At 44.1% G+C, this 23,528-nt stretch overlaps 1 protein-coding gene and 1 long non-coding RNA gene across 8 annotated transcripts in view; one reads left to right on the forward strand and one right to left on the reverse strand.

Annotated features, from left to right (window-relative positions):
- EPC1 (enhancer of polycomb homolog 1) overlaps positions 1–23,528 on the forward strand; it is a 57,385-nt gene that overhangs the window by 11,696 nt on the left and 22,161 nt on the right. For 4 of the 7 annotated variants that reach the window (XR_014517428.1, XR_014517429.1, XM_083466735.1 and 1 more), the window contains one exon: positions 21,347–21,506. Coding sequence is in view for 4 of the 7 variants with exons in the window: in XM_083466735.1 (XP_083322861.1) it covers positions 21,347–21,506 (160 nt within the window). In the remaining 3 variants the exon portion in view is untranslated. Of the gene's footprint in view, positions 1–6,514; positions 7,760–21,346; positions 21,507–23,528 lie in introns of those variants that run through there. The other 3 variants (XR_014517430.1, XM_083466737.1, XM_083466736.1) reach the window with 3 other exon arrangements.
- On the reverse strand, positions 65–3,229 carry LOC310689577. Its single transcript, XR_014517520.1, has 2 exons — positions 2,534–3,229; positions 65–2,417 (listed from the first exon to the last, which is right to left on the reverse strand). It is a non-coding gene; the product is annotated as an uncharacterized lncRNA (long non-coding RNA).

Here is a 23,528-nt window from a genome sequence, read left to right on the forward strand (position 1 = left end):
ACTGGATGAAAACTGATTGTTGGATGGAGTGATGCACATCACAGGAATCGAGCAGTTCTGGGGATAATGTTGAATGTCTTTATTATAGAAGAACTGCACTACTCTCAGGTCCTTGGGCAAGTCACATGTGTTTGGGGGCCAGGAGTAGGGAGGAATAATAACTCCCTCTCTGTACCCCGCAACACAGTCAGAACATAAGGTGGTTGGCACCGGGATTGCACAGGAATAAATACATCTGGACTTGATGTAGAAGATGGTATGAAGGCTGGCTGTACTGGAAAGTGTGATGCAGATACAGGGCTGCTGATTGAAGCTAAATGTTCAATAGTGGAGGAAAAGGCCAAAGATACATTAGGGCGAACAATGGTGCTTGAGATGGCTGGGTTCACCATAGCCTCCTGGAGGTAACCATATAGAGGAAATTCTTCTGAACCGGCCACTTCAGCCTCCAAGGAGCTGCTGTACCCAGGAACTTCTGAAGATTGTGAACGAGCTGCCCCAATAAAGCTTGCAGTAGATTCATGGCTTAGATCTTCCATCGCCTTGCTCTTCATCTTCATTGGAGGAAAGCTGACCTGGCTCTCAAATGGGAATGCACTTGGTGATCACCTTGTCATATAACCTCTTGCAGGAGCTGGAACCGCTGCACCTTCATTGCCATCATTATCAAAAGCAGGAAAAGTTTTGAGGTCTTCTTTGGCTTCACAGAAAGTGGCGTCTTCTTCCAAGTCCTGAAGTGCTTTGCTTTCCCTGGTTTGACTCTCCAAACCAGGGTCTTCTACACTGCAAGCATCTATGATTGTACCTGTGTTATTTGGGCATTCCATATTTCCTGCCAGGGTGCTGTGGCTGGTAATGCTCAAAAGGAATTTGAGTGTAAGGAAATAGGGATGCCCAACCTAAAGCAGTATTGCCGGGAAAGAAAGCAACGATGGCCCATGTTGTATGTTCTTTGGAACAATCTCTGTTGTCTCACATCTATACCTCCTCTTAAAAAGGGCCCCCCGCCCAATGCGGGAGCTTGTTGTAATGGCTGATTCAACCAGCTTCTTCCCTAGATCAGTGTTTCCCAACCGGTGTTCCGCGGCACACTAGTGTGCCGCGAGACGTTGCCTGGTGTGCCGCGGGAAAAATTAAAAAATTTGAAAGATATCCGGAGAGGCGGCCTTCAGGCGAGTTTTAATTTTAATTTTCCTTCTCCCACTTAATGCCCCACACTCGCCCGAGCAGCTTGCAGTCCTCGGTAACCACGGCGACCCGAGGGAGGGGAGGGAACAGGGAAGTCGAGGGCGGTGGCGAGCCGCGATGACGTCAGTGGGCTGCGCCGCCTCGCCCTGGCACGGTGTGAGAGCCCCGGCTAGTGGCGCGAGCTTCGGAATAAGTGGGATCCGCGTGCGCGAGACCGAGATCGTGGGTAAGGAGCTCAGCCCTGGGCAGGAGGAAGCGGGGCCGCGTGTGCGGGCCACATCCCCACAGAGAGCGAGCCTCCCCCGGCCCACCACTCCGGGCAGGTCCACTCGCATGAGGGGGCGGCGATGGCGACGGCCGGCAGCTTGCCTGCAATGCCATCCCTCGAGCAGGCGAGGAGCCCGGAGGCTACCAGATGCGAGTCCTCTTTCCCACCCTGCTCGGGAGTCCAGAGCACTTGGTCGCATTCAGGATCTAGAGTGGGGAAGCGGGGCTTGTGTCTGGGCTGGAGACATTGGGCTGCCTGTGCCGCTCGACCTGCGGGGAGAAATCAGGGTGGGAGTCACGACCGTGAGGCAGGGCTGCCAAGTGTGGCAGAAGAGGACACGGCCGTCGCACCTGTCCTTAGGTAGGAGCTTCTTCCGTGTCGACCTGCTGCCCTAAAGTCTTGGCTTTTTTCTTGGCTTTTTGGCGGTTGGCACAGAAGGAAGGCAAGGGGGAGGGGAAAAAATTGAAACTTACACTTTCGTGCGTCCCTCCCGGCGTGACGCTCCGCTCTGACGTCACGGGGCTGTAATGGTGGTGTGCCTCGAGATTTTTTTCATGAAACAAGTGTGCCTTTGCCCAAAAAAGGTTGGGAAACACTGCCCTAGATCCTCATGGAAAACCGTGACATTATGGTCCTCCCCCAATGTCTAGTATATATGTGTGATGGTATTTCACACCAGACTCCAGGCATGCGTCTCCTAAGTTGTAGTGATGTCCCGCGAATGTTATGTGCTGCACTTTAGAAGTTCTTTATGGTCACTCAACAATATATCATAATCTATGTTGCGATAGATTGTTGGGTCCAGTACCATTAGAACTTTGTGTAGAATGGGGCTGTTTTAGCCTCCGAATGCTGCTCAAATAAAGCATGGCGGAAACTCATCCTATCCCTAGCTATACACTCGCTCATAACTGTATTAACCGCTCAGCACACTTCCTCTGCACAGCTGTAAGTGTAGTGCCTATATGTGCTGCACTTTAGAAGTTCTTTATGGTCACTCAACAATATATCATAATCTATGTTACGATATGTTGCGATAGATAGCACACTTCCTCTGCACAGCTGTAAGTGTAGTGCCTGTACATACGCCTAGCCCAAGAAAGAGCAGCACAAACACACTAAGGAAGATGTGGAGAGAGAAGCCATGCCATGTAGCATTTCCTTATAATCCACAAAACAGACTCGCAGAGCTACCTGTACTTTGAGCTGCAGTCCTATTCTCAGTTATTTGAGAGCAAATCCCACTGAACTCTGTTAGATTTCTTCGTTTGAGCAAACATGCTGAAAGAGTTTAGCTTCCCACTGGAGAAAATGTCATGCAATATACAAAATAATACGAATTTCTCAAAAAAAACTGTTGCTTGCTAAGACAGAAATTTTATATATTATTTGATTGAACTCCCAAGTAGATATCCATAGTGCCAGATTGTAATTTAGCAAAAAGTGAGGGGGGGGGCATGACTTTTGTATATTTGTGATGTTATTAAAGCATATGAAATGCCATTTTATTTTTTCATAAAGCACTTGCTGAATTTATGACTTAAATATGTGCCAGATAAACCCTGTTAAAGATTTCCCCTCCCCTTCCATCACTGGTGTTCATGGAAAAATTGTATGCATCATTTGGCGCAGTTCACCCCCACAGAGTGATAGTAAAACAACTTCCCCTCCCAAGAATATGTATTCTGTACATGCAGCTGCTCCTTAAAGCAAAGGTGCTGGGCTCGCCAAACGCTCCAAGTCTGCAGTACAGTCATACCTTGGAAGTCAAATGGAAACCATTCTGGAACTCTGTTGTGTGTTTTTTTTTAAAATGATATTTATTAGAGGTTTAATGGTTACAGAAAAAAGAAGAAAGAAACAATAAAAAGTTAAACAAAACAAAGCAATACCTTACAATACATCAAAAATAAAAAAGAACAAAAAACAATACAACAAAACAACAAGAAAAACAAAAACATTTAAAAACACATCCAATATTTCCGTATCTTTACCTTTCATTTACTTGTTTCATCGACCTCCTCACACCTCCCTTTTTTGTATTCTAGTTCAATTATCTATTTCAGCAAATCCTTTCCATCTTTCTCAATTTTTGTTCTATAATTTATCTTAACACAATCTAACCTTAAATTTTCCACTTTGGCCCATTAACAATCTATTTTTGCTTAATTCTTTATAACATTTCTGCTAAAGCCATATAACTTCATTCCAGCATCCTTCTAACATTCATTAATTTTGCAATATTTCTGTAAATATACTTTGAATTTTTTCCAATCTTCTTCCACCGACTCTTCTCCCTGGTCTCGGATTCTGCCAGTCATTTCCGCCAATTCCATGTAGTCCATCAGCTTCATCTGCCATTCTTCCCGGGTGGGTAGATCCTGTGTCTTCCAATGCTTTGCGATAAGTATTCTTGCTGCTGTTGTGGCATACATAAAGAAAGTTCTATCATTCTTTGGCACCAATTGGCCGACCATGCCCAGGAGAAAGGCCTCTGGTTTCTTCAGGAAGGTATATTTAAATACCTTTTTCATTTCATTATAAATCATCTCCCAGAAATTCTTAATCCTTGGGCATGTCCACCAAAGGTGGAAGAAAGTACCTTCAGTCTCATTACATTTCCAGCATTTATTATCGGGCAAATGGTAGATTTTTGCAAGCTTGACTGGTGTTATGTACCACCTATAAATCATTTTCATTAAATTCTCTTTTAAAGCATTACATGCTGTAAACTTCATACCTGTGGTCCATAACTGTTCCCAGTCAGCCATCATAATGTTATGTCCAACATCTTGTGCCCATTTAATCATAGCAGATTTCACCGTTTCATCCTGAGTATTCCATTTCAACAGCAAGTTATACATTCTTGACAAATTCTTAACTTTGGGGGCTAACAATTCTGTTTCCAATTTTGATTTTTCCACCTGGAAGCCTAGTTTTTTGTCTAAATTATATGCCTCCATTATTTGATAATAATGGAGCCAGTCTCGCACTCTGTTTTTTAATTTTTCAAAACTCTGCAGTTTTAATCCGTCTCCCTCTTGTTCCAGAATTTCCCAATACTTCGGCCATTTGGCCTCCATATTGAGTTTTTTCTGAGCCTTTGCTTCCATTGGTGATAGCCATCTTGGGGTTTTGTTTTCTAACAAGTCCTTATATCTTATCCAGACATTAAACAGTGCTTTTCTAACAATATGGTTTTTAAACGCTTTGTGTGCTTTAACCTTATCATACCACAGATATGCATGCCAACCAAATACCCGTTCTGGAACTCTGTCCAACTTCCAAAACGTCCGGAAACCAAAGCACGGCTTCTGATTGGCTGTAGGAAGTTCCTGCAGCCAACTGAAATTCCTGTCAAACGTTCAGCTTCCAAAAATAGTTCGCAAACTGGAACAGTCACTTCCAGGTTTGCAGTGTTCAGGAACCAAAACGTTCGAGAACTAAGCTGTTCAAAAATCAAGATACGACTGTATTCATTCCTGTCTGCTGTGGTCTTGCAATCCATGCAGAAAGTGTTTCAGTGCAAATGACTGCAGTATGTAATTGGAGGCTCCAGATCAAATGTGAAAAAAGAGTGTATTCAAGTAAGGTCTGAAAACAAACCAGTGGGTCCTGATAGGTGACCATCTGTTGACACCTAAAGCATTCCCCCAAATCTGTTCAACCTGTTGAACGGGTTTTATTTATTGCACTTTGAAAGATAGCTGGTAGCTTGCATGTGAAGAAATCACATGGCTATTAGTACATTTGTAGCCTTGCACAGATAGATAGTGAGTGGTTGTGTTTTATATCACTTGGCCTTCATGTCTTCCTAGTCTCTTCTAAAACATTTAGTATTTATACCTACTTTTCTGTTAATTTACTGTATCTGACCTTTGCCCTCACAGCATTTAAGGGTCTACAATGACTATTGCTTAAGTTGTAAAGTCATTTTTAGTGTTGCAATAAATACCAAATTCCTCAGGCCAGTATGGGGTAGATTTCCCTTCTCCAGTCAACCCCAACAGAATGTCCAACAGAATGTCCAACACAGGAAATGTAAAGTTTTGGAAAAGTTGGGAAGGGAAGATACTGCAAATATTTACTATTACAGCCATCCAAACTGCTTTTTAATTACGAAAGCTGCAAAGAAGCACAGACTGTGTTCTGTTCATAGCAGCTTCTCCCCATCTTGCCTCCTTTCCTGGCTGGCTGATTTAGGAAAAAGGCTGGTGGCCCTTGGTTTTCACAACTACTAGACTGGTACTGTTTCAGGTGCACTATGATGAAAGATGTCCCCAGTAAACAAACATTCCTTCACATAGAAAGTTAGGATGTTGAAGAGAAGACTAGTTGGATCAAATCTCATTGGCACCTTTGCATGCTGTATCTACGTTCGGGAAATTACGTTTTTGAAGTGTGGAGCCTATAACTACTTAAACTACTATAGCTACTGTTAAGTGAGGGATGCAGCAGGTACCGGCACTTCTAGACAGCTGTGTGAGAATCCCATGCACTCACTTGTCAAAACCTGTGACAGCTAGCCAATTGGGGGTGGCCGAAGGAAGGATAAGTTTAAAATGTAGCCAAATTCAAAAAGCTTAAGAAGTGCTGCTGTATAATTTGATGCAGTTAGTAGCCAAAAAAAATTATAAATCACAGTCAAGCCATTACAAAGCAAGGGCTTCAATACAGTGGTGCCTCGCAAGACGAAAATAATCCGTTCCGCGAGTCTCTTCGTCTAGCGGTTTTTTTGTCTTGCAAAGCAACCCTATTAGCGGCTTAGCGCTATTAGCGGCTATTAAAGGCTTAGCGGCTAAAAGGTTATTAGCGGCTTAGAAAAAAGGGGGGGGGAGTGAAAAAAAATCGGAACACTCGCAAGACGTTTTGTCTTGCGAAGCAAGCCCATAGGGAAATTCGTCTTGTGAAGCAGCTCAAAAACGGAAAACCCTTTCGTCTAGCGGGTTTTCCGTCTTGCGAGGCATTCGTTTTGCGGGGCACCACTGTATTGTTAACACGGACGGCGATGGCAAATTTTTCCAAGGTGCGTGTTCTGTTGTATGCATCTCATTCATCCCTGGTGCATTCTTTAAAATGTGCGTGCATGTGGTGAACAAAAAAATTAGGGAAATGGTTTAAGTTCAAAATTTCAGACGAAACGTTCCAAATAACTGTGTATAATATGCACATCCATCCCAATTCCCAGTCAATTCTATAGAATTTTTTGATGTCACAGAGCCCCGGTCTTCCAGAGTAAAGAACAAAGTGACTCGGTGGAGTGTGTGTAGATAAATTATGGTTTAGCGACAATACAGGGGAGGCGAGTCCTGCTGCTGTTTGGTTTGGGTTTTTTTTAGCTCGGGCCCTGTAGCCGAAATAATTACAGAGAAATTAGGTGTTGTGCCCTTTTGCTCCTGGCCGGGAGCCCGTGCCTCGCCGTGTGCCATGCCGCCCTCAGCGCGGAGCTGCCCGCCCGGTGCCGAAGGGAAGCTCTTCGCCTCCTTAACGCCTCGCTGGGGTTGAGGCATCCCCGGCCGCCTCGTGCCTTCCTCCAGGCGTCGGCGCCGTCCCTCCCCTCTCCCCAGTCTCCGGCGTGGTGCGAGGGAACTGCGTGCGGCTGGGTCGGCTGCTGCTGCTGCATCACAATGAAGGAGACTCCCGAGCAGTGACAGCTTTGGGGAACGAAGACAGGACCACCTTCTTCATCATCATCATCCCAGAGCAGAAGCAGTGGAAAAAAAAAAAAGTGGGGGGGGAAACCCGAGCGCTCCCGCTCGTTTGCCTCCGTGCCCGCGCCGCGCGCCCCTTCTCTCCCCCCCCCCGGCAGCGCCGTGCCCGCGCCTTTGCGCGATGCAGTGTGGGAATGGCTGTGGCGCTGGGGTTGGCTGAAAGAGGCGGCCAGTCGAGGTTTAATGTCCGCCATGTTGGCCGTGGCGTATTGAGCAGAGCCGGAGCGGCGGAGGAGAGAAATCGGCGCCCTAGCCTAGCCGCGCCAGCCGGCGCCGCTGGGACCCGCCTCGGAGCGAGCCCCGCCCCGCCGCGGGAGCCCCGGTCCCTCCATGAGAGCGCTCGGCGGGGTCCGGCTCTCAGCTCGGAGCGCTCTCGCTGCCTCCCCCCCCTCAGCTGGAGCAGCAGCCGCCATAGCAGTCGCAGCCGCCGACGACTAACATGAGCAAACTGTCGTTTCGGGCCCGGGCGCTGGACGCGTCTAAGCCGCTTCCCGTCTTCCGCTGCGAGGACTTGCCCGACCTAGCCGAGTATGCCTCCATCAACCGGGCCGTGCCGCAGATGCCCACGGGCATGGAGAAGGAAGAGGAGTCGGTACGTGAGAGACCCCCTCCCATCCCTGCTCCGGCCGGGCCCCGCCATCGCCCCACACCCGGGCCCCCACCATCGCCTCTGCGCAAGCACAAAATGGCCGCCATTTTCTCCCCGCTTCCCTCCCCCCGGGTGTGCGGGAGGGGGGAGGGAAGAGGGCGACGTTGGTTCCTCAACAGCCCCGTCGCCTTCCCTCCGGGAGCCCCCACCCGGCCGAGGCTCGTTTTCACTCTGGGCTGGAGCGCCGAGGCCTCCGGCTCGGCTCCCTTCAGCCCCCCGAAAGGCACAAAGGGGGTCACGTGACGCGGCGGCCAGCCGCCATTTTGTTGTGCTTCGACTTTGCTGGGCTGGGCCTTGTGCAGCAGGCAGCTGTGCGAGAGAGCGCGAGCCTCGGCGGCGGCGCGAGAGGGCTAGGTGGAAGTGCCGCCGTCCGGTCGCTAGGTGGCGTCTCTGCGTTTGCAATAAGCCGGGATAGCAAAAGCGGGGGCGGGTAAAGGTGCGAGGAAGTTGCGGCTGCCCATGTGTGCTCCCAGCGTGTTTCTCTGGCTTCGCTAGTAGCGTGGCCGAGGCTGCATGTAAAAGCACTAGAACCGCGCCAGAGAGTTTATTTCAGTTGGAATTCTGCTTAGCTTAGTTTAGCTTAGCTTACCTTAGCTTAGCTTAGCTTAGCTTGGCCTGGCAGCGTAGCGCAGAATCTTAAGCCCTTGCTCCTGCACATTCTTCTTTAGGCTGGGGTTTAACATTTGCTTGTTTAGTGACATGATTTGTTAATTGAAAAGTGGTGCAGAAAGCAAGCTCTGCAATACAGAAGTTGGTGTCTTCTAAGTGAAGATCTATTTTGATTGTACGGCCTTTCCAAATAAAAGTGATTTGATTATTACTACTAGGAGAACCATCTGTCATCTCATTGATAGAATAGCAGTTAAGAATGAAGCACGATCTTCCCTACTTGCTCCGAATAAATTTATTCATGCTTTGAAGTCTGTTTTGGGACGCTTGACAGTACAGCTAAGGTTTTAGTATTAGTAGATTTATAAATCAGTGGTTAGGAGTCACAACACTATTATTCTTTCCTTGCAATCCTGTGCATACATACTTACTAGGAGGAAGTCCCACTAAGTTCAGTGGTCCTTATTCCTTAGTAAGGAGCCTTATGATTGCAGCCTTTATCTGGACACCTGATTTTTCTGAATGCACGTGTTCTAAATGTTTGTTTTAGTAGAGCTAACAGTAATTTAAGCAAGAGGTGATGGTTCTCCTGTTGCTTTATAAAACAAGACCTGTGTAAAGCAGATGTGGGGCAGTAGCTTTTCTGGTAAGGCATGTTGCAAACTATATTAGTAGATAGGATCTATAAAGACAGAGGTTTAAGTTTAGATAGAGAAAAAGGACTAGGGAGGAAACCCGCTGTTTCTAAATAGTATGTGCTTGTTCAAAATAAAGTTTATAGCTGAAAGGATGCTGTCGCTTATAATGATACAGTCAAGTGACAGATTTTGAAGAGTTGTAAGAATATTCTAATAACAGAATTCAGACTTCTTGAGTCATGAGTTTATGAATTAAGGCATACTAAGACACTTGGGGAAATAGTTTTTAAGTATGTAGGAATTCCTGAAATTCTTCTTAGAAACTCAAGCTATAACAAGTGCACGGTATAGGTACCTTTAAAACAGAGGTAGAAAGGCAGCTAGCTCGTGTGAAATGAGTATTTTTTTTAACCTCTCAACATTTGTCTGCATTGCATTTACTTCAGCCAATGGTACTGTGTGGTGAATGTAAACAAAATGCCAAATCAATTTAAATAGCAACCGTTGGCATTGTCTGTTGTATGGTATATGTGATGGTGATGGAACAAGTACCAGAGCTAAGATAGCAGTTCTATGAAATCAACCTAAGAAATGGGGCTTAATCCTGAGTAAGCATGAATAGGACACAAAAAAGCAGCAAGACCTGTTCTGTCCTGTCTCCCCCTTTTGAGCCTTAATGCCCTGGGACTAGTCTATGTAATTCAGCCTCCTTGAATTTTAGGCTTGTGCTTTCTTAGTGCTGAATTTATGTAATTGCACTTGAAAAAGAGAGGATTAGAAAGTCACAAGGCTTGCGCTCCTGCTGACAAATCAGCAGATTAAATTAGTGGAGGTGAATGCGTCTGTGGGTGCATTGGTCCAAATTAAACAAAAACAGAAAAAAACTAATGCAAAGGTGAGAGGGCAGTGTTACAATGGACAACAAGACATAGTCATAGAATTGTAGAGTTGGAAGGGACCATAATACTTTCATTCATAAATCTTTTAATTCAGACCAGTTATGGAAAGGTTTGTGCTAATCTGATGGTAAAAGATTCAAAGACATCCAAGATGTGGGGCATAAACAGTGACAAACTACCTTGTGTGATATTCTGTAGCAGGTGCATGAAAATTGCTACGTTTGCACCAAAAGGCCTGGTTTTATGCAGAATTAGGCACGCTTAAAAGCTTAGATGGGCTTATGTATACCTAACTGCACGGAATCAGATTATGACTTCTAAGGACACTTGCCTGTAACCAATAACTCAGTGGCAGCCAGTGTCGTTCCCTCCAGATTTTGTGCAGTATGACTACCTTGACCCTTGACCATGCTGGCTAAGGCTAATGGGAGTTGGAGTCTATAACACTTGAAAGTCACCACATTGGCTACCCTGCCAAAGTGCTCACTGAATCATTAGAAATGCTCTGGAGTAAGGGAAGTGGTGCACAGCAACAGCTGCGTAATTGCTTCAAGGGCAGAATCTACTGTATACTCCAAGTAAAAGTGCTTACAAGAAAATATGCTTTTGTTAGCTGCAAAATGCTTATGCATGAAATAGTGCCAGTCCTACTGTTATATCAAGTCTCAAATTATGCAGTCCAGTTGGATTCTTGCACCTTATTGAGCGAACTAAAAATATGAGCTATAATACAATTTGTTTCCAGAGTAATATATATGAATTGCTACACTGCTAAATTGAACGAGATGCTAAAATGGGGAATCAAGTGGGGCCTGCAGAACAATGTTCCATTGCATCCCCACTCCTAAGAGAAGTGCAGGTGGGGAGAGGGAGTTTCAGGGAATGATAATCAACACTATACTATTCCTTTGCCAGCCCTGACTTACTGTGTCATATAGGTCGGGGTGCCACCACCTGCAACCTGAGCATTTTCTAGCTATATAATGGGGGCAGCAGTCAGCTCTAGAGACTGAATCATCATACTATAGGACTGGAGAGGATCTATCAGCATGCATCTCCCCAATTCTAATCCTCCCCCTCCCTGCCCAGGCAATAGGTAAAAGATGTGCAGTGCTGAGCAAATTGATTTCCTCTATCATCCTGCCTTCCATATTCCATTTGGTGGGGGATTTCTTTTCAAGGCTGGATCTAGACAAATCAAAGAAGAGTTTCAGTTAAACTTTGTATGAGAAATTGGGTTGGCAAAAAAAAAAGAACTCCACAGCGCCATCTGGTGTCACAGTGTTATAAAGGTAAAGGGACCCCTGACCATTAGGTCCAGTCACAGAGGACTCTGGGGTTGCGGCACTCATCTCACTTTACTGGCCGAGGGAGTTGGCGTACAACTTCCGGGTCATGTGGCCAGCATGCGAACCAGAGCAGCGCACGGAAACGCCGTTTACCTTCCCGCCGGAGCAGTACCTATTTATCTACTTGCATTTTGATGTGCTTTTGAACTGCTAGGTTGGCAGGAGCAGGGACCCAGCAACGGGAGCTCACCCTGTCACGGGGATTCGAACCACTGACCTTCTGATCAGCAAGTCCTAGGCTCTGTGGTTTAACCCACAGCGCCACCCACATCCCGTTATAATGCATATACAACGCATATAAAGCTATTTACCTTTGCCAATGTAGCTGAGTCCCAACTGACATCCTGATAGTCTGTATCTCAACCATTGCATGCCTGAGTTTTCTTTAGCCCTTTTTTCTTTATCATCTAAGCTCCACTGTCAGTGGCATGCCAAAAAAATTCAGTTTTACTTTAGAAATTTACATACTTTTGCATTCCTAGGGGGCTCCAAGTATGTAGAAGCATGACTATATATATAAGTGGCTCTGTTTTGTCTTTAAACTGTTGCCTGAGTTCTGACTTGAAGTTGTTTCATCTTTCTCCCTTGCATCTAAGAATAATTTGAATGTTTATCTTGGCTAACACAGATCCAAGATCCATGAAAGTATGATTCTGGCTGGGTTCAACTTAAAATAGGTTATGTTCTAGGGACTGTTAACACATTGATCTCTCTCCTCCTCCTTATCATCCTTAGAAGTTTAAACAAATGAGAATCAATTGACTTCAGTAACTATTCAAGGTTTCCAAGTTAAATATTTCTGCTTAAGTAGAAAAGTGCCAATGAATGAAGTCAAGTAATGTCCAGAGGTGGATGACTCAAGCTAATTTTGCATAAGTGACATAAGACATTAAGTGCTCTCAGTTGCCATCGGTAATACAGTGTTTAGAATAGAAGTATATATGTTTTTCTAATGGAAAACCTGTTGGGAGATCTTGTTCTGTCTTGATATGCTCATGACTCTTTTGTGAATGTATTGGCATAAGGGTGTTGCCTTAACATTCTATTTGTCCATGCAGAAAAGAGTGCTTGCTGTATAACAGACTCCTAAGTATTTTGGCATCAAGTCTTATGCTGCTATGAGCCACTTCCAGCCGTGCAGAAAAAGGGAGGTGGAGTCTCAGTCCTTGCTATATTTGCTTGAAAGGGACAGTGTCGTATAATGGTTGGGCTGCTGGACATGGGAGACCAGAGTTCGAACCCACACTCAACCATGTAGCTCCCTGGGTGAGCTTTAGCCTGCCACTGATCCTCAGCCTAACTTAACTCACAGCGTTGTTGTGAGCATAAAATTGGGGAGGGGGAGAACTCCTTGAGCTCCTTGGAGGAAAGGCGGGATATATCACCAACACTGCCAACTTCTGTCATGAGCCCTTTTCCAGTTCTCGCTGCCCCTGTATCTGTCTGTGCTTTAATTGCTCTAGGCAGCTGTGTCATTGGAACAGTTTATTTTGAGTGCCTGGCTTCTTGTTTTGCATTCAGGATCTTCCTTAATACCAAAGTACTAATCAATATTTGAATTACAGTGAAATCTTCCTGTTTAACTTCTGTGATGGCTGTTGCACTACTGTTTTAAAAAGACTGTGAAGGCATGGCTTGGCTAAAATTGGGGACAGTTGCCCTCATGGATTTCTTTAACCCCCCCCCTTTCCCTACTTTTAATTCAACACTGCCATAATTCAAGACTGACAATTAATTTTCAAGAGTAATGATTGTGAGAGCTATAACTAATGGACACAGCCACCAGTCATCCTGTATTCTGACAAAGCCTTATCTCTGTCTAAAATATCCCCCCTCTACTATACCTTATTAAAATAAAATAAAAATCACTGCTTCATTTGGACCCCACTGTGTGCATCTATATTGTCATGAAGAGATACTGTTTCAGACGACAGATCTACCATACAGAGCTCCAAACCTAAAATTTCCATACGTGGAAGCAGTAGATGTGTATGTGCCAAGAGCTCAGCAACAGCTAATCCTCGTATTTTTCTTTAATACATTTTTGCTGTGTTTTCATGTGGTGGCTCACAATTACAAATCTAAAATTGCACTATGAAGACTAAGTTATACTAACTAAAACCAACAGCTACAATTAGAAATACTATTATCTAGTAATGCCCAGGGGTCAAATTTGTAAGCATCATTCACTGACAACATGCCCCTTGAAATACGTCTGTTTCTCCAGTTTCAAAGGCCTAGTGGGATGTGTTTGCATTTGCCTTTCTGCAGTTTGGTTCTTAGGCCTACAGTTGTAAAGGCCACTTGCTCCAGGGTGCAGAGGTTAATGCTTACTTGTGGAACTGGATAGATCCTGTATAGTAGGCATGTCCAACTTGCAAGCGACTGTGATCTACACCCACTATTAAAAAGCTTTGGGGGGGACCCAAAGTTGTTGATCTTTCTTTTTATTTTATTTGGGGGGGGGAGATTGATAACCACGCAATCGACCAGGGACACCCCACGATTGACGGGTAGATCGCGATCGACCAGTTGGATGTGCCTGCTGTATAGCAGAGTGGAGAGCCTTTTAGGCCTAGGAGCCTAGAATCTAGATCTTTTATTTGCTCCACCCTGTGGATTAACTTTGACAGGCGGTTGTCCACAGGTGAGTGTGGTTGGAGGAAAATGGCCTTGTGGGCCAGATGAGGAGGACTGGTGGGTCAGATGGCCCATGGACCAGAGGTTCCCCACCCCTGCTATATATGTATGGAGGAGAGTTTTGTTTGGTCTTCATTTGTACCTCCCAGACTAATACACAGATTGGAACCTAATTAACCTATACATTTTACACTTCTTTTGCAATTGTTTCTTGGCTCAAAAAAATACAAAAAGTGTTAGAAATGCTCATTTTAGGACAAAACCTGTTTAGAAATTAATACATTGGGATAACGTACATTGTGGGGAAAAGCACATAATATATAACCATATTTCAGGAACTAGGAATTGTAATCCTAGGGGCCCAATCTGCCCCTCCAGCCCTCTTTGTCTGACCCCTTGGTATTCACCCTAGACCAAACTACTCACTATCCCTCCTTTACATCCACCTTGTGTGTTTAGCCTGGGTGAAATGTATTCTTGAACTCTGTTAATGCCGCTTGGTTGCCTGGATAAAGGGTCTGTGTCAAGAAAGTAGCCTACTGTACAAAGGTAAAAGTTACATTTGCTGCTTTACCCACTTTTGCCTCTGACACTGCTCCACGTGTGACATCTCTGAAGGCTACTAAGATGGAACTGTGGCCTTCAGAAAACGGTTCCGCACCCTGTTGTATTTAAATACATTTCCCCCACCCCACTCCCATCAACTTAATGCAGAAACAAAACTGAATGGACTTATGAGTAAACACATGTAAAATTGGCAAGGACCAGAAATAGACTGATCTATCCCTCTGACTATAAAAATACTGCCTTTCAAGATAATTCCTAGGAGTAAGCATTGGAGGCATTAACATTGCCAACCAATTTTCCTTCTGGAAAGTAAAATAATAATAATACCCTGACACACTATCTTAACAGTATTGCGTGGAGGGGGGAGAAGTCTTGGATTTGTTTCTGAAAATACTTCAGTTGCAATATGTTCTGCTTTAAATTGAGAAGCTATCACAGAGACTCAGTGTTAAGCTCCTGAGGGGATTTGAATTTAAAAGGGAATCTTAAATTTTCATTCCTGGTAGAAACAGTATGGGATTGTTTCTTATACCAGGTTCATCATGTGTCATGTTAAGGGAGACACTAGCAATTCTATCTTGGTGTATGTTTACACAAATGTTATAGTGGATCAGTGTATTTTAATAGACCACTGCATTTTAATACTTCGTTGGAAGCCGCCCAGAGTGGCTGGGGAAACCCAGCCAGATGAGCAGGGTATAAATTTTATTATTATTATTATTATGTATTTCACTGGACCGGTGATATGAGTAAAGCTCTGCTGTAGAATTGTTGGCTGTGCCAGATAACCCTCCATGGCATAATGGCAGTACTTGTAGTTTTATTACTTGCTGGCTGCTTGGTTGGTCTAGGACAGGGTGATCCAATGCAGCCCTCAAGGCCTTTTTTGGCAGCCCTCAGCAACATTTGGAACCCTTGGGCTGCCTTTCCCAGAGCCAGCTAAGCGAGGCACTTAGCATTGGGAAGGAGGCTCTGAGAGGCTCCTAGAGTCCTTCAGCCTCTTCCTCAAAGTGCTTTCCCAGCTTTGGCAAGGAAGTGGGAGTCTTGTGCCTCCTTCCTAAAGCCTGGTGCCTTGCTTAGTTGGCTTTGAGAAGGTAGCACAAGGGCTGGGGTCAATTTTGGCCTTGCTTCCCACCCCCCATGTGACAAGGCAGTGTGTGGCTCACAGGCTCTATGACAAAGTACTCTTGCGGCCCACTCGTTAGTAAAAGTTGAACCACCCTGGTCTAGAACAAGGGTGGAGAACCCTCGACCTGCAGGCTAACCTTGCCTTGTTGGGGAGGGGGGCAAGTTGGACCACAGGGCTATTTTCCTCAAACCATGCTCACCTGCCCACCAGCCAATATCACTGGCAACATTAACTGATGGGCAGGAGGACAGCGGCTAATCCTGCATTGGCAATGTGCCCTGTTCCCAGTAGGGAAAAGAATTGCACAGTCAAGGCAGCAGGATTTAATCCTTGCTCTTCCCCTGACGAGAGGAGATCAAAGCACCTCTGTAGTGCTGTGTGAAACAGCTCCTGCACTTCTCCTGCATGTGGGTGGGGTATGTGTGGGAGGATGGGGAGAGATTTCTGTGATCTGTTTCAAACAGCACTTTTGAGAAGTACTTTAAAAGCCCCCATGCTCCTGTTGTAGCTGAAATTGGGCTGAAGGAGCTTCTGTAAAGGGCTTCTCAAAAGTGCTGTTTGAAGCATCCGCCCCCTTCTCACTTGCAAAGCCATGTGCTTTGCAGGTGGGTGGCCCCACTCACCTGTCAAATGTGGCCTGTAAGAGATCCTGATAAGGACCTGGCCCATAGAGCCAAAAATGTTCCCTGCCTCTGCTCTAGGAGCATGTGCAGTATTAACCACCTGTGCTGTTTATTCTGTGATGGGGAGGGTAACAAGACTTGAGTGTTCCTGTTACAAACAATCTTTATTGTTTTTAGCTCTTAAGGTGATTAGATGCCTTGATTGTGACTGGTACTATTTTTACTCTATATGGTTGTTCTTACTTTAATGGTGAGGAATGCGGGTGGCGCTGTGGGTTAAACCACAGAGCCTAGGGCTTGCCGATCAGAAGGTCGGCGGTTCGAATCCCTGTGATGGGGTGAGCTCCCGTTGCTTGGTCCCTGTTCCTGCCCACCTAGCAGTTCGAAAGCACATTAAAGTGCAAGTAGATAAATAGGTACCGCTCCGGCGGGAAGGTAAACGGTGTTTCCGTGCGCCAGAAGCAGCTTAGTCATGCTGGCCACATGACCCAGAAGCTGTATGCCGGCTCTCTAGGCCAGTAAAGCGAGATGAGCGCCGCAACCCCAGAGTCGTCCACGACTGGACCTAATTGTCAGGGGTCCCTTTACCTTTTACTTTAATGTGAAATTATTTGTTTTAAATAAACTGTTGTACTTGGGTATTAGCCAAAATACAAGTCTCTACTAGCCAGGAGTCCTGAATGTTTTGAAATCCTTTGGTATTTAATTCTTGAATTGAAAAATTACGCCACCTTGCAGGTTATGAGCATGTGGAAATAGGTGAAACCTATTTCTGAATTACTAAATATCGCCTTTGCTCTTCCTCCCTTCGCTCCCTTTCTAAATCCTCCTTGTGTAAGTGTGGTGTGTAAGAAACATTTTGAATTGTAGTTTTCACACAAGGAAGGGTCTGTCAAAGTTTTCTATATTCTTGTACCATTATGTATTTCTAAATTAGCATCCTTTACAGAACAAAGGCCACTTTGATACATTTTGCATTCTGTAAGAATCCTTAAGTATCTATAGCTTGATTTGCCATTAAATGATCATATTTAGTATTAAAAATTCAATTTATTCAGTCAGTATTTACAATATTTACAAATTGAGTTTTCTTTTTAGTTTTTAATTAGACCTATTGAAATTAATGATAGCTGGCCATATCTATTTACTTCAGTGGGCCTACTCTGAGTAGGGAGCTTCAGCCCAATATAGGAAAATATGTGGTAAGGGAAACCTAACTACATGAATTCAGATTCCTGGGCCTGATGAGCTGCACCCAAGGATATTAAAGCAGCTTGTAATCTCAAGCTTTGTCTACAAGCTTTGAGAATTTTTTGAGGACAGGCAAGGTCCTGATATGTGACCCCTTGGAGAATGCAAGGTTCTGCTGGATCGCCTAGCTTTCAGTATGATTATCTGTTATATCCTTCTGAAACACCTAGCTGTGATGGACCAGCTGGCACTGTTAAGTGATGGTTTGATATCAGAAGTGGTGCTGGGTAACTCCTGTTAGACAGCTTGGTCACTAGTGTATGGTTTTCCACAGGTTTCTATTGATTTTTTCATTCTATTTCACCAGGCTGCCTGAAACCTAAGGGGGAAGTTGCCTGGGGCTTTGCTTTGGAGTTCAGTATTGTCAGCTTATGAACGACATCAAATTGTTATCTCCTCCTCATCACAAGCCAAGGCTGATATTATGAATTAGTGTGCGATATAAGTAATGGACTGGTTGAGGGTGAACAAAGTAACTTAATCCAGACAAGGCAGAAGTGCTTCTTGTCAATAGAATCAAAAATCAGGGCATTTGAGTTTAGCCCTTTAGGGATGAGGTTATACTCTTCTCAAAAAATAGGCTTGCAGGAAACTTCTGGATTCCCTTCTCGACTTACCGGTAAATACTTCAGGCTTCAGCAGGTGCTTGGAGTGCTTAGGCCCAGGCCTACCTGAAGCACCATTTTCTTCCATATATCTGGACTTAAAATTATATTCTTCCTCCACCTCTGTCCCCCTCCCAAACCAAAATTTTGAAGGCATATTGGAAAAGTTAGTGTTTAATAGTTTTTATGTTTCGAAACTTTAACCTCAGAAGAATCTCTGCAGTAGATTAACTCTGAAATACATTTGAACTGTCTCAGCATCCAGTTTCTGGATACACCAATTCAAAATGCCTTTAAGTGGTATTTGAACCATATTAATGTCTTCTGAAACAGTGACTTGTTCCTGATCCTCCCTTTGGAATACTTGTAAACAGGACCCAATTATTTCCTAGTCACCCATTCAGAGTACAGTGGTACCTCGGGTTACAGATGCTTCAGGTTACAGACTCCGCTAACCCAGAAATTGTACCTTGGGTTAAGAACTTTGCTTCAGGATGAGAACAGAAATTGCGCGGCAGCAGGAGGCCCCATTAGCTAAAGTGGTGCTTCAGGTTAAGAACGGACCCCTGGAACGAATTAAGTTCTTAACCCGAGGTACCACTGTACTTTATGTTGTACATTTGGTCACATATTTCTTTAAATCTTTCAGACTTTATCAGGGGTGTATTTCATACTGGTTATCTACACCACACTACAAAATATAGATAAAGAAATGTTCCCAAGTGTGTGTGGGATCATACTTAAGAAGTGCCAGTTGGCCGAGTTGATTCTCAAAGCCTTAATCACATTCATGATTGGCAAGGTAGCAGTAGTTCAAACATTCCTGCAGCTGCTAACCACTGTCTATACTTAGTAGCTTTCTCTGTTTAGCCAAGGTATAATTATTATAAAAGGCAATTATATGAATTCTCTGAATTGACTAAGATTAAAAATGGGCAGCTGCTATTCAAGGTCAAACAATGCCTTAATATATTACTTTAAGGGCTCTCTAAGGGACGCGGGTGGCGCTGTGAGTTAAACCACAGAGCCTAGGGCTTGCTGATCAGAAGGTCGGCGGTTCGAATCCCCGTGATGGGGTGAGCTCCCGTTGCTCGGTCCCTGCTCCTGCCAACATAGCAGTTCGAAAGCACATCAAAGTGCAAGTAGATAGATAGGTACTGCTCCAGCGGGAAGGTAAACGGTGTTTCCGTGTGCTGCTCTGGTTCACCAGAAGCGGCTTAGTCATCCTGGCCACATGACCCGGAAGCTGTACGTCGGCTCCCTCGGCCAATAAAGCGAGATGAGCGCCGCAACCCCAGAGTCGGTCACGACTGGACCCAATGGTCAGGGGTCCCTTTACCTTGACCACGGCTCTCTAATTGTTGTGTATAGTGGTATTTGACTGCAGAGGTTTATATGTGTGTTTTTTTATCATTCATCTTGAAAACACAAGAGACAGTGGCGTAGCATGGGTTGTCAGCACCCGGGGCAAGGCAAATAATTTGCGCCCCCTAACCCATGGAGCGCACCCCCCCAGATGTTGCGCCCGGTGCGGACTGCACCCCCCACGCTACGCCACTGAAATGTCATTCCAAATACTGATGCCCAGTGTGTGTGGTTACCAGATTGGAGTGATGAGCAGCCACCTAATTATTGCAACCAGTGTGAGCAAGTCTGGTTAGAGACCCTGAGAAATGGGAACAACATTTATACCATCAAAAAGGAAAGGGAAATTGCCAAAGGGACTTGTTGTTCTTGTTATTATTTATTAATTTATGTACTGCTTACATGCCAAAATGGCTTCTAAGTGGTTCACAAGTAAATACTCAATAAAACAAGTACATCAAAACATTACAAATATCCATAAGTAAAATTTATAGTAAAACAAGTCAATCAGAAATCATAATAATTAAAATAGTTAAAAGAATGATGAAAACAATTGGATCAGGCGGTATGTATGCCTAACAGATGTCTTCAAGAGCAGGTGGAATGTCTCTATGGATGGAGCCTCCTGTATTTCAGCAGGAAGGGCATTCCATAACATTGGTGCCTCCCTACCCCCCCAAAAAGCCTGCCCTAATGTTACCACAAGCCAGTGATCATCAGACTTCATTACTGTGGTGTGTGGGTTGGCCAGAGTTTGTCTAGTGTTAACTAAGAATTGCTTCCAAACCATGCTTTGTACCTCCTCCTCAAATTGTAAACTCCTCCAGTTTGTTTGGAGGCAACTTTTGGGTTGTGCAATTGAAGTTTGCTGAATTCCGACATATGTGGTAAAAAATAACAAACCAGGAAAGGGATATTCTAGATTCTCTACACTAGCCTTGCCCAACTTGGTGCACTCAATATATTTTGGACTACAGCTCCCATTAGCCTCAGTCAGTGTGGCCATGCTAGTTGCGACTGATTGGAGTTGTAGTCCAAAATATTGGAAAGAGTCAGGCTGGGGAAGGCTGCTTTGAGCCATAGTCTGAAGAACTGGGAACTACATTTGAACAATAGATCTCTAACTATAGCTTACAGGAAATGGGAACCAGCCTTTTGAAAGTGTTCTCCTTTCCCTCTATAGAGCAAATTTCCACCTTGTCTACAGTGGGCATGAAGGTAGATGGTTTACTTACTTAATTATAGTTAAGGGTGAGAGAAGGGCAGTTTTGCTCCAGGAAGGAGAAGGGTTGGAGAGGAGAAGTTTTGAGAGGCTGGCCACCAGTTTCCTTATTTTGTTTAGTAGAGAGCCATCAATACATCTGCACTAACCCACCCTGTTGATGCTATGATTATTTGGTTACTTTAGTAACTGTTAAGACAGTTTCACTTGAGAGATGAAAATTAATTTTTACCTTCTTCTTTAAAGACTATTGATATCAACAAGTGCAGTAAACCAATAAATAAAATAAAAAATATTAATAAAATGGACTTGGCCAACTTATTAGCTAATTCTTTTGTTGTTGCTGTTGCTGGTGGTCTTGTGCTACTATTAGTGACAGATTTTGACTTGCTTTGTGCTGTTCCTAGTTACTTACTAATCCTGTAATTGTGAGCTTAACCTACTGTAAATTCACATAACCTGTAAATCTTAATGGTAGAATTTTTGATGAAAGTAATGTTTATATTTTCTTACATTGAGGGGACTTTTTCCAAAGAGGCAGTTTTAAAACATTTAAAATACTGCCCCCCCCCCATAATAATAATGTGCATTGTGGTTTTCAACTTTTCTCTCTTTCCCCTCTTTTAATTTTAGGAACATCATCTCCAGCGGGCCATTTCAGCACAGCAGGTATATGGCGAGAAGAGGGATAATATGGTTATACCAGTCCCGGAAGCGGAAAGTAATATTGCTTATTATGAATCTATATACCCTGGAGAATTTAAGATGCCAAAGCAGCTTATTCACATACAGCGTGAGTATATCTTTACATCTAAACTCCACTGGTGACTCTTGTTTGGGTTTCTTGGGCAGTGCCATCCTTACTCTTGTTTTCTAGAAAAGTAACTTTGTGAGTTGGTAGTTTCAAGATGACAAAAGGTGCCGTGACACCTTGAAATTTACTTTCTCAAAACAGTGTTAATACTTTACTTTTTTATTACATACTAAAATAATTTGGCAGAAACTAGAAAATTTAAATAGTGACTGCAGTAAAGGTAAACAATTTTCATACAGTGGTACCTCGGTTTTTTAACTTAATCTGTTCTGGAAGACCGTTCGAGTTCTGAAACGTTCAAAAACCGAAAACTCAATAGCCAACAGCTAGGCCTCAGGATCTTGCGCTCAGCAGAAGCCGTGTAGCACATTTGACTTCCGAGGCATGTTCGAAAACTGAAGCATCTACTTCTGGTTTTACGGCATTTGAAAACCAAAATGTTTGTCAGCGAAGATTTTCGAAAACCAAGGTACCACTGTACTTGCAAGAAAGTATTATCATGTCTAGTCACAGAAGACAGTGCAGGAGAATGAGAAATGTCATATAGGAGTGGAGCTACTTCATAACTGGCATCTTATAAATGAACTAGAATATAGCATGAATGAATATAGCATCTAGATCAAGGGAAGTAATAGTGCCACTGTATTCTGCTCTGGTCAGACCTCACCTGGAGTACTGTGTCCAGTTCTGGGCACCACAGTTCAAGAAGGACACTGACAAACTGGAACGTGTCCAGAGGAGGGCAATCAAAATGGTCAAAGGCCTGGAAACGATGCCTTATGATAGCCATGTTCAAATATATAAAAGGATGTCATATAGAGGAGGGAGAAAGGTTGTTTTCTGCTGCTCCAGAGAAGCGGACACGGAGCAATGGATCCAAACTACAAGAAAGAAGATTCCACCTAAACATTAGGAAGAACTTCCTTACAGTAAGAGCTGTTCGACAGTGGAATTTGCTGCCAAGGAGTGTGGTGGAGTCTCCTCCTTTGGAGGTCTTTAAGCAGAAGCTTGACAACCATATGTCAGGAGTGCTCTGATGGTGTTTCCTGCTTGGCAAGGGGTTGGACTTGATGGCCCTTGTGGTCTATTCCAACTCTATGATTCTATGAACTGTTGAGAAACCTAGGCTAGGGTGAGGGTTCCCAGCATTGATTATGCCCACTTCTGTTTTACATTCCCATTTGATTTTGGGTGCAGTGGTTGGCGTTGTAACAGGTGTCTCAAGTTTACCTTGGTTTGGAGTGAATAATTTGGTATTGAATCCAGGCAAAACTAAAGCTGTATTGGGGGTGGGGTAAGTGATCTTGAAGAGATATGTATAGTTGTAATTGATACACTGAATTGCTCTGAAAGAGCAAATCTGTTTTCCTGGGAGTGCTTTTGGCCAGAGAATCCATTTTCATTGATATCTCTCATGCTGACTGCATCTCTTCCCCAAAGCAAGATTAATTGCTGTTCTTTACTCAGTGGAGTTTCTTCTGATTGTTCAGCACCCATAGCTAGTACAGAATGTTGTGGCTTCAATCCTTTGTGGGGCAGACCAATGATATAAAATCTTGTTTTCCTGTAGATTGATACACCCTGTGCCTTCTGTAATAATAAATTTCCAGGCTTCACTGGAAAAAGATTTGGGTTTGTGGGGTGGGTGGGTGGGATTAATTGAGGGCAGGTGAATGGTTGTTTTTTTTTTGTCTTAACTTTACTGTAGGTATCTGAAATTAGGGTGTTTTGTCTGTTAGCACAACTACAGTGGTTTCCAGAAAAGTAGCATGTTTGTTCTGCCTAAACCTACCACTGTGTTTCTAAGGAACCCTAATGTGGTGTTTCTTTTTCATCTTGGAAACAAACTATTGGCCACCTCTGTGAGTGTGTGTGATTCAACTATGGTTAATAGAGTAGAGTTGTCTTCTGGGATTGTTTACCACCACCGCACACAGACGTGTCGTTAGTTGTTTAGCTTCTACTACTATAGGGGCAGGCAACCAGTGAGCTGGGAATTTT

This window comes from Podarcis liolepis (genome assembly GCF_965112155.1).
Source record: "Podarcis liolepis genome assembly, chromosome: 12".
Classification (NCBI taxonomy): domain Eukaryota; kingdom Metazoa; phylum Chordata; class Lepidosauria; order Squamata; family Lacertidae; genus Podarcis; species Podarcis liolepis.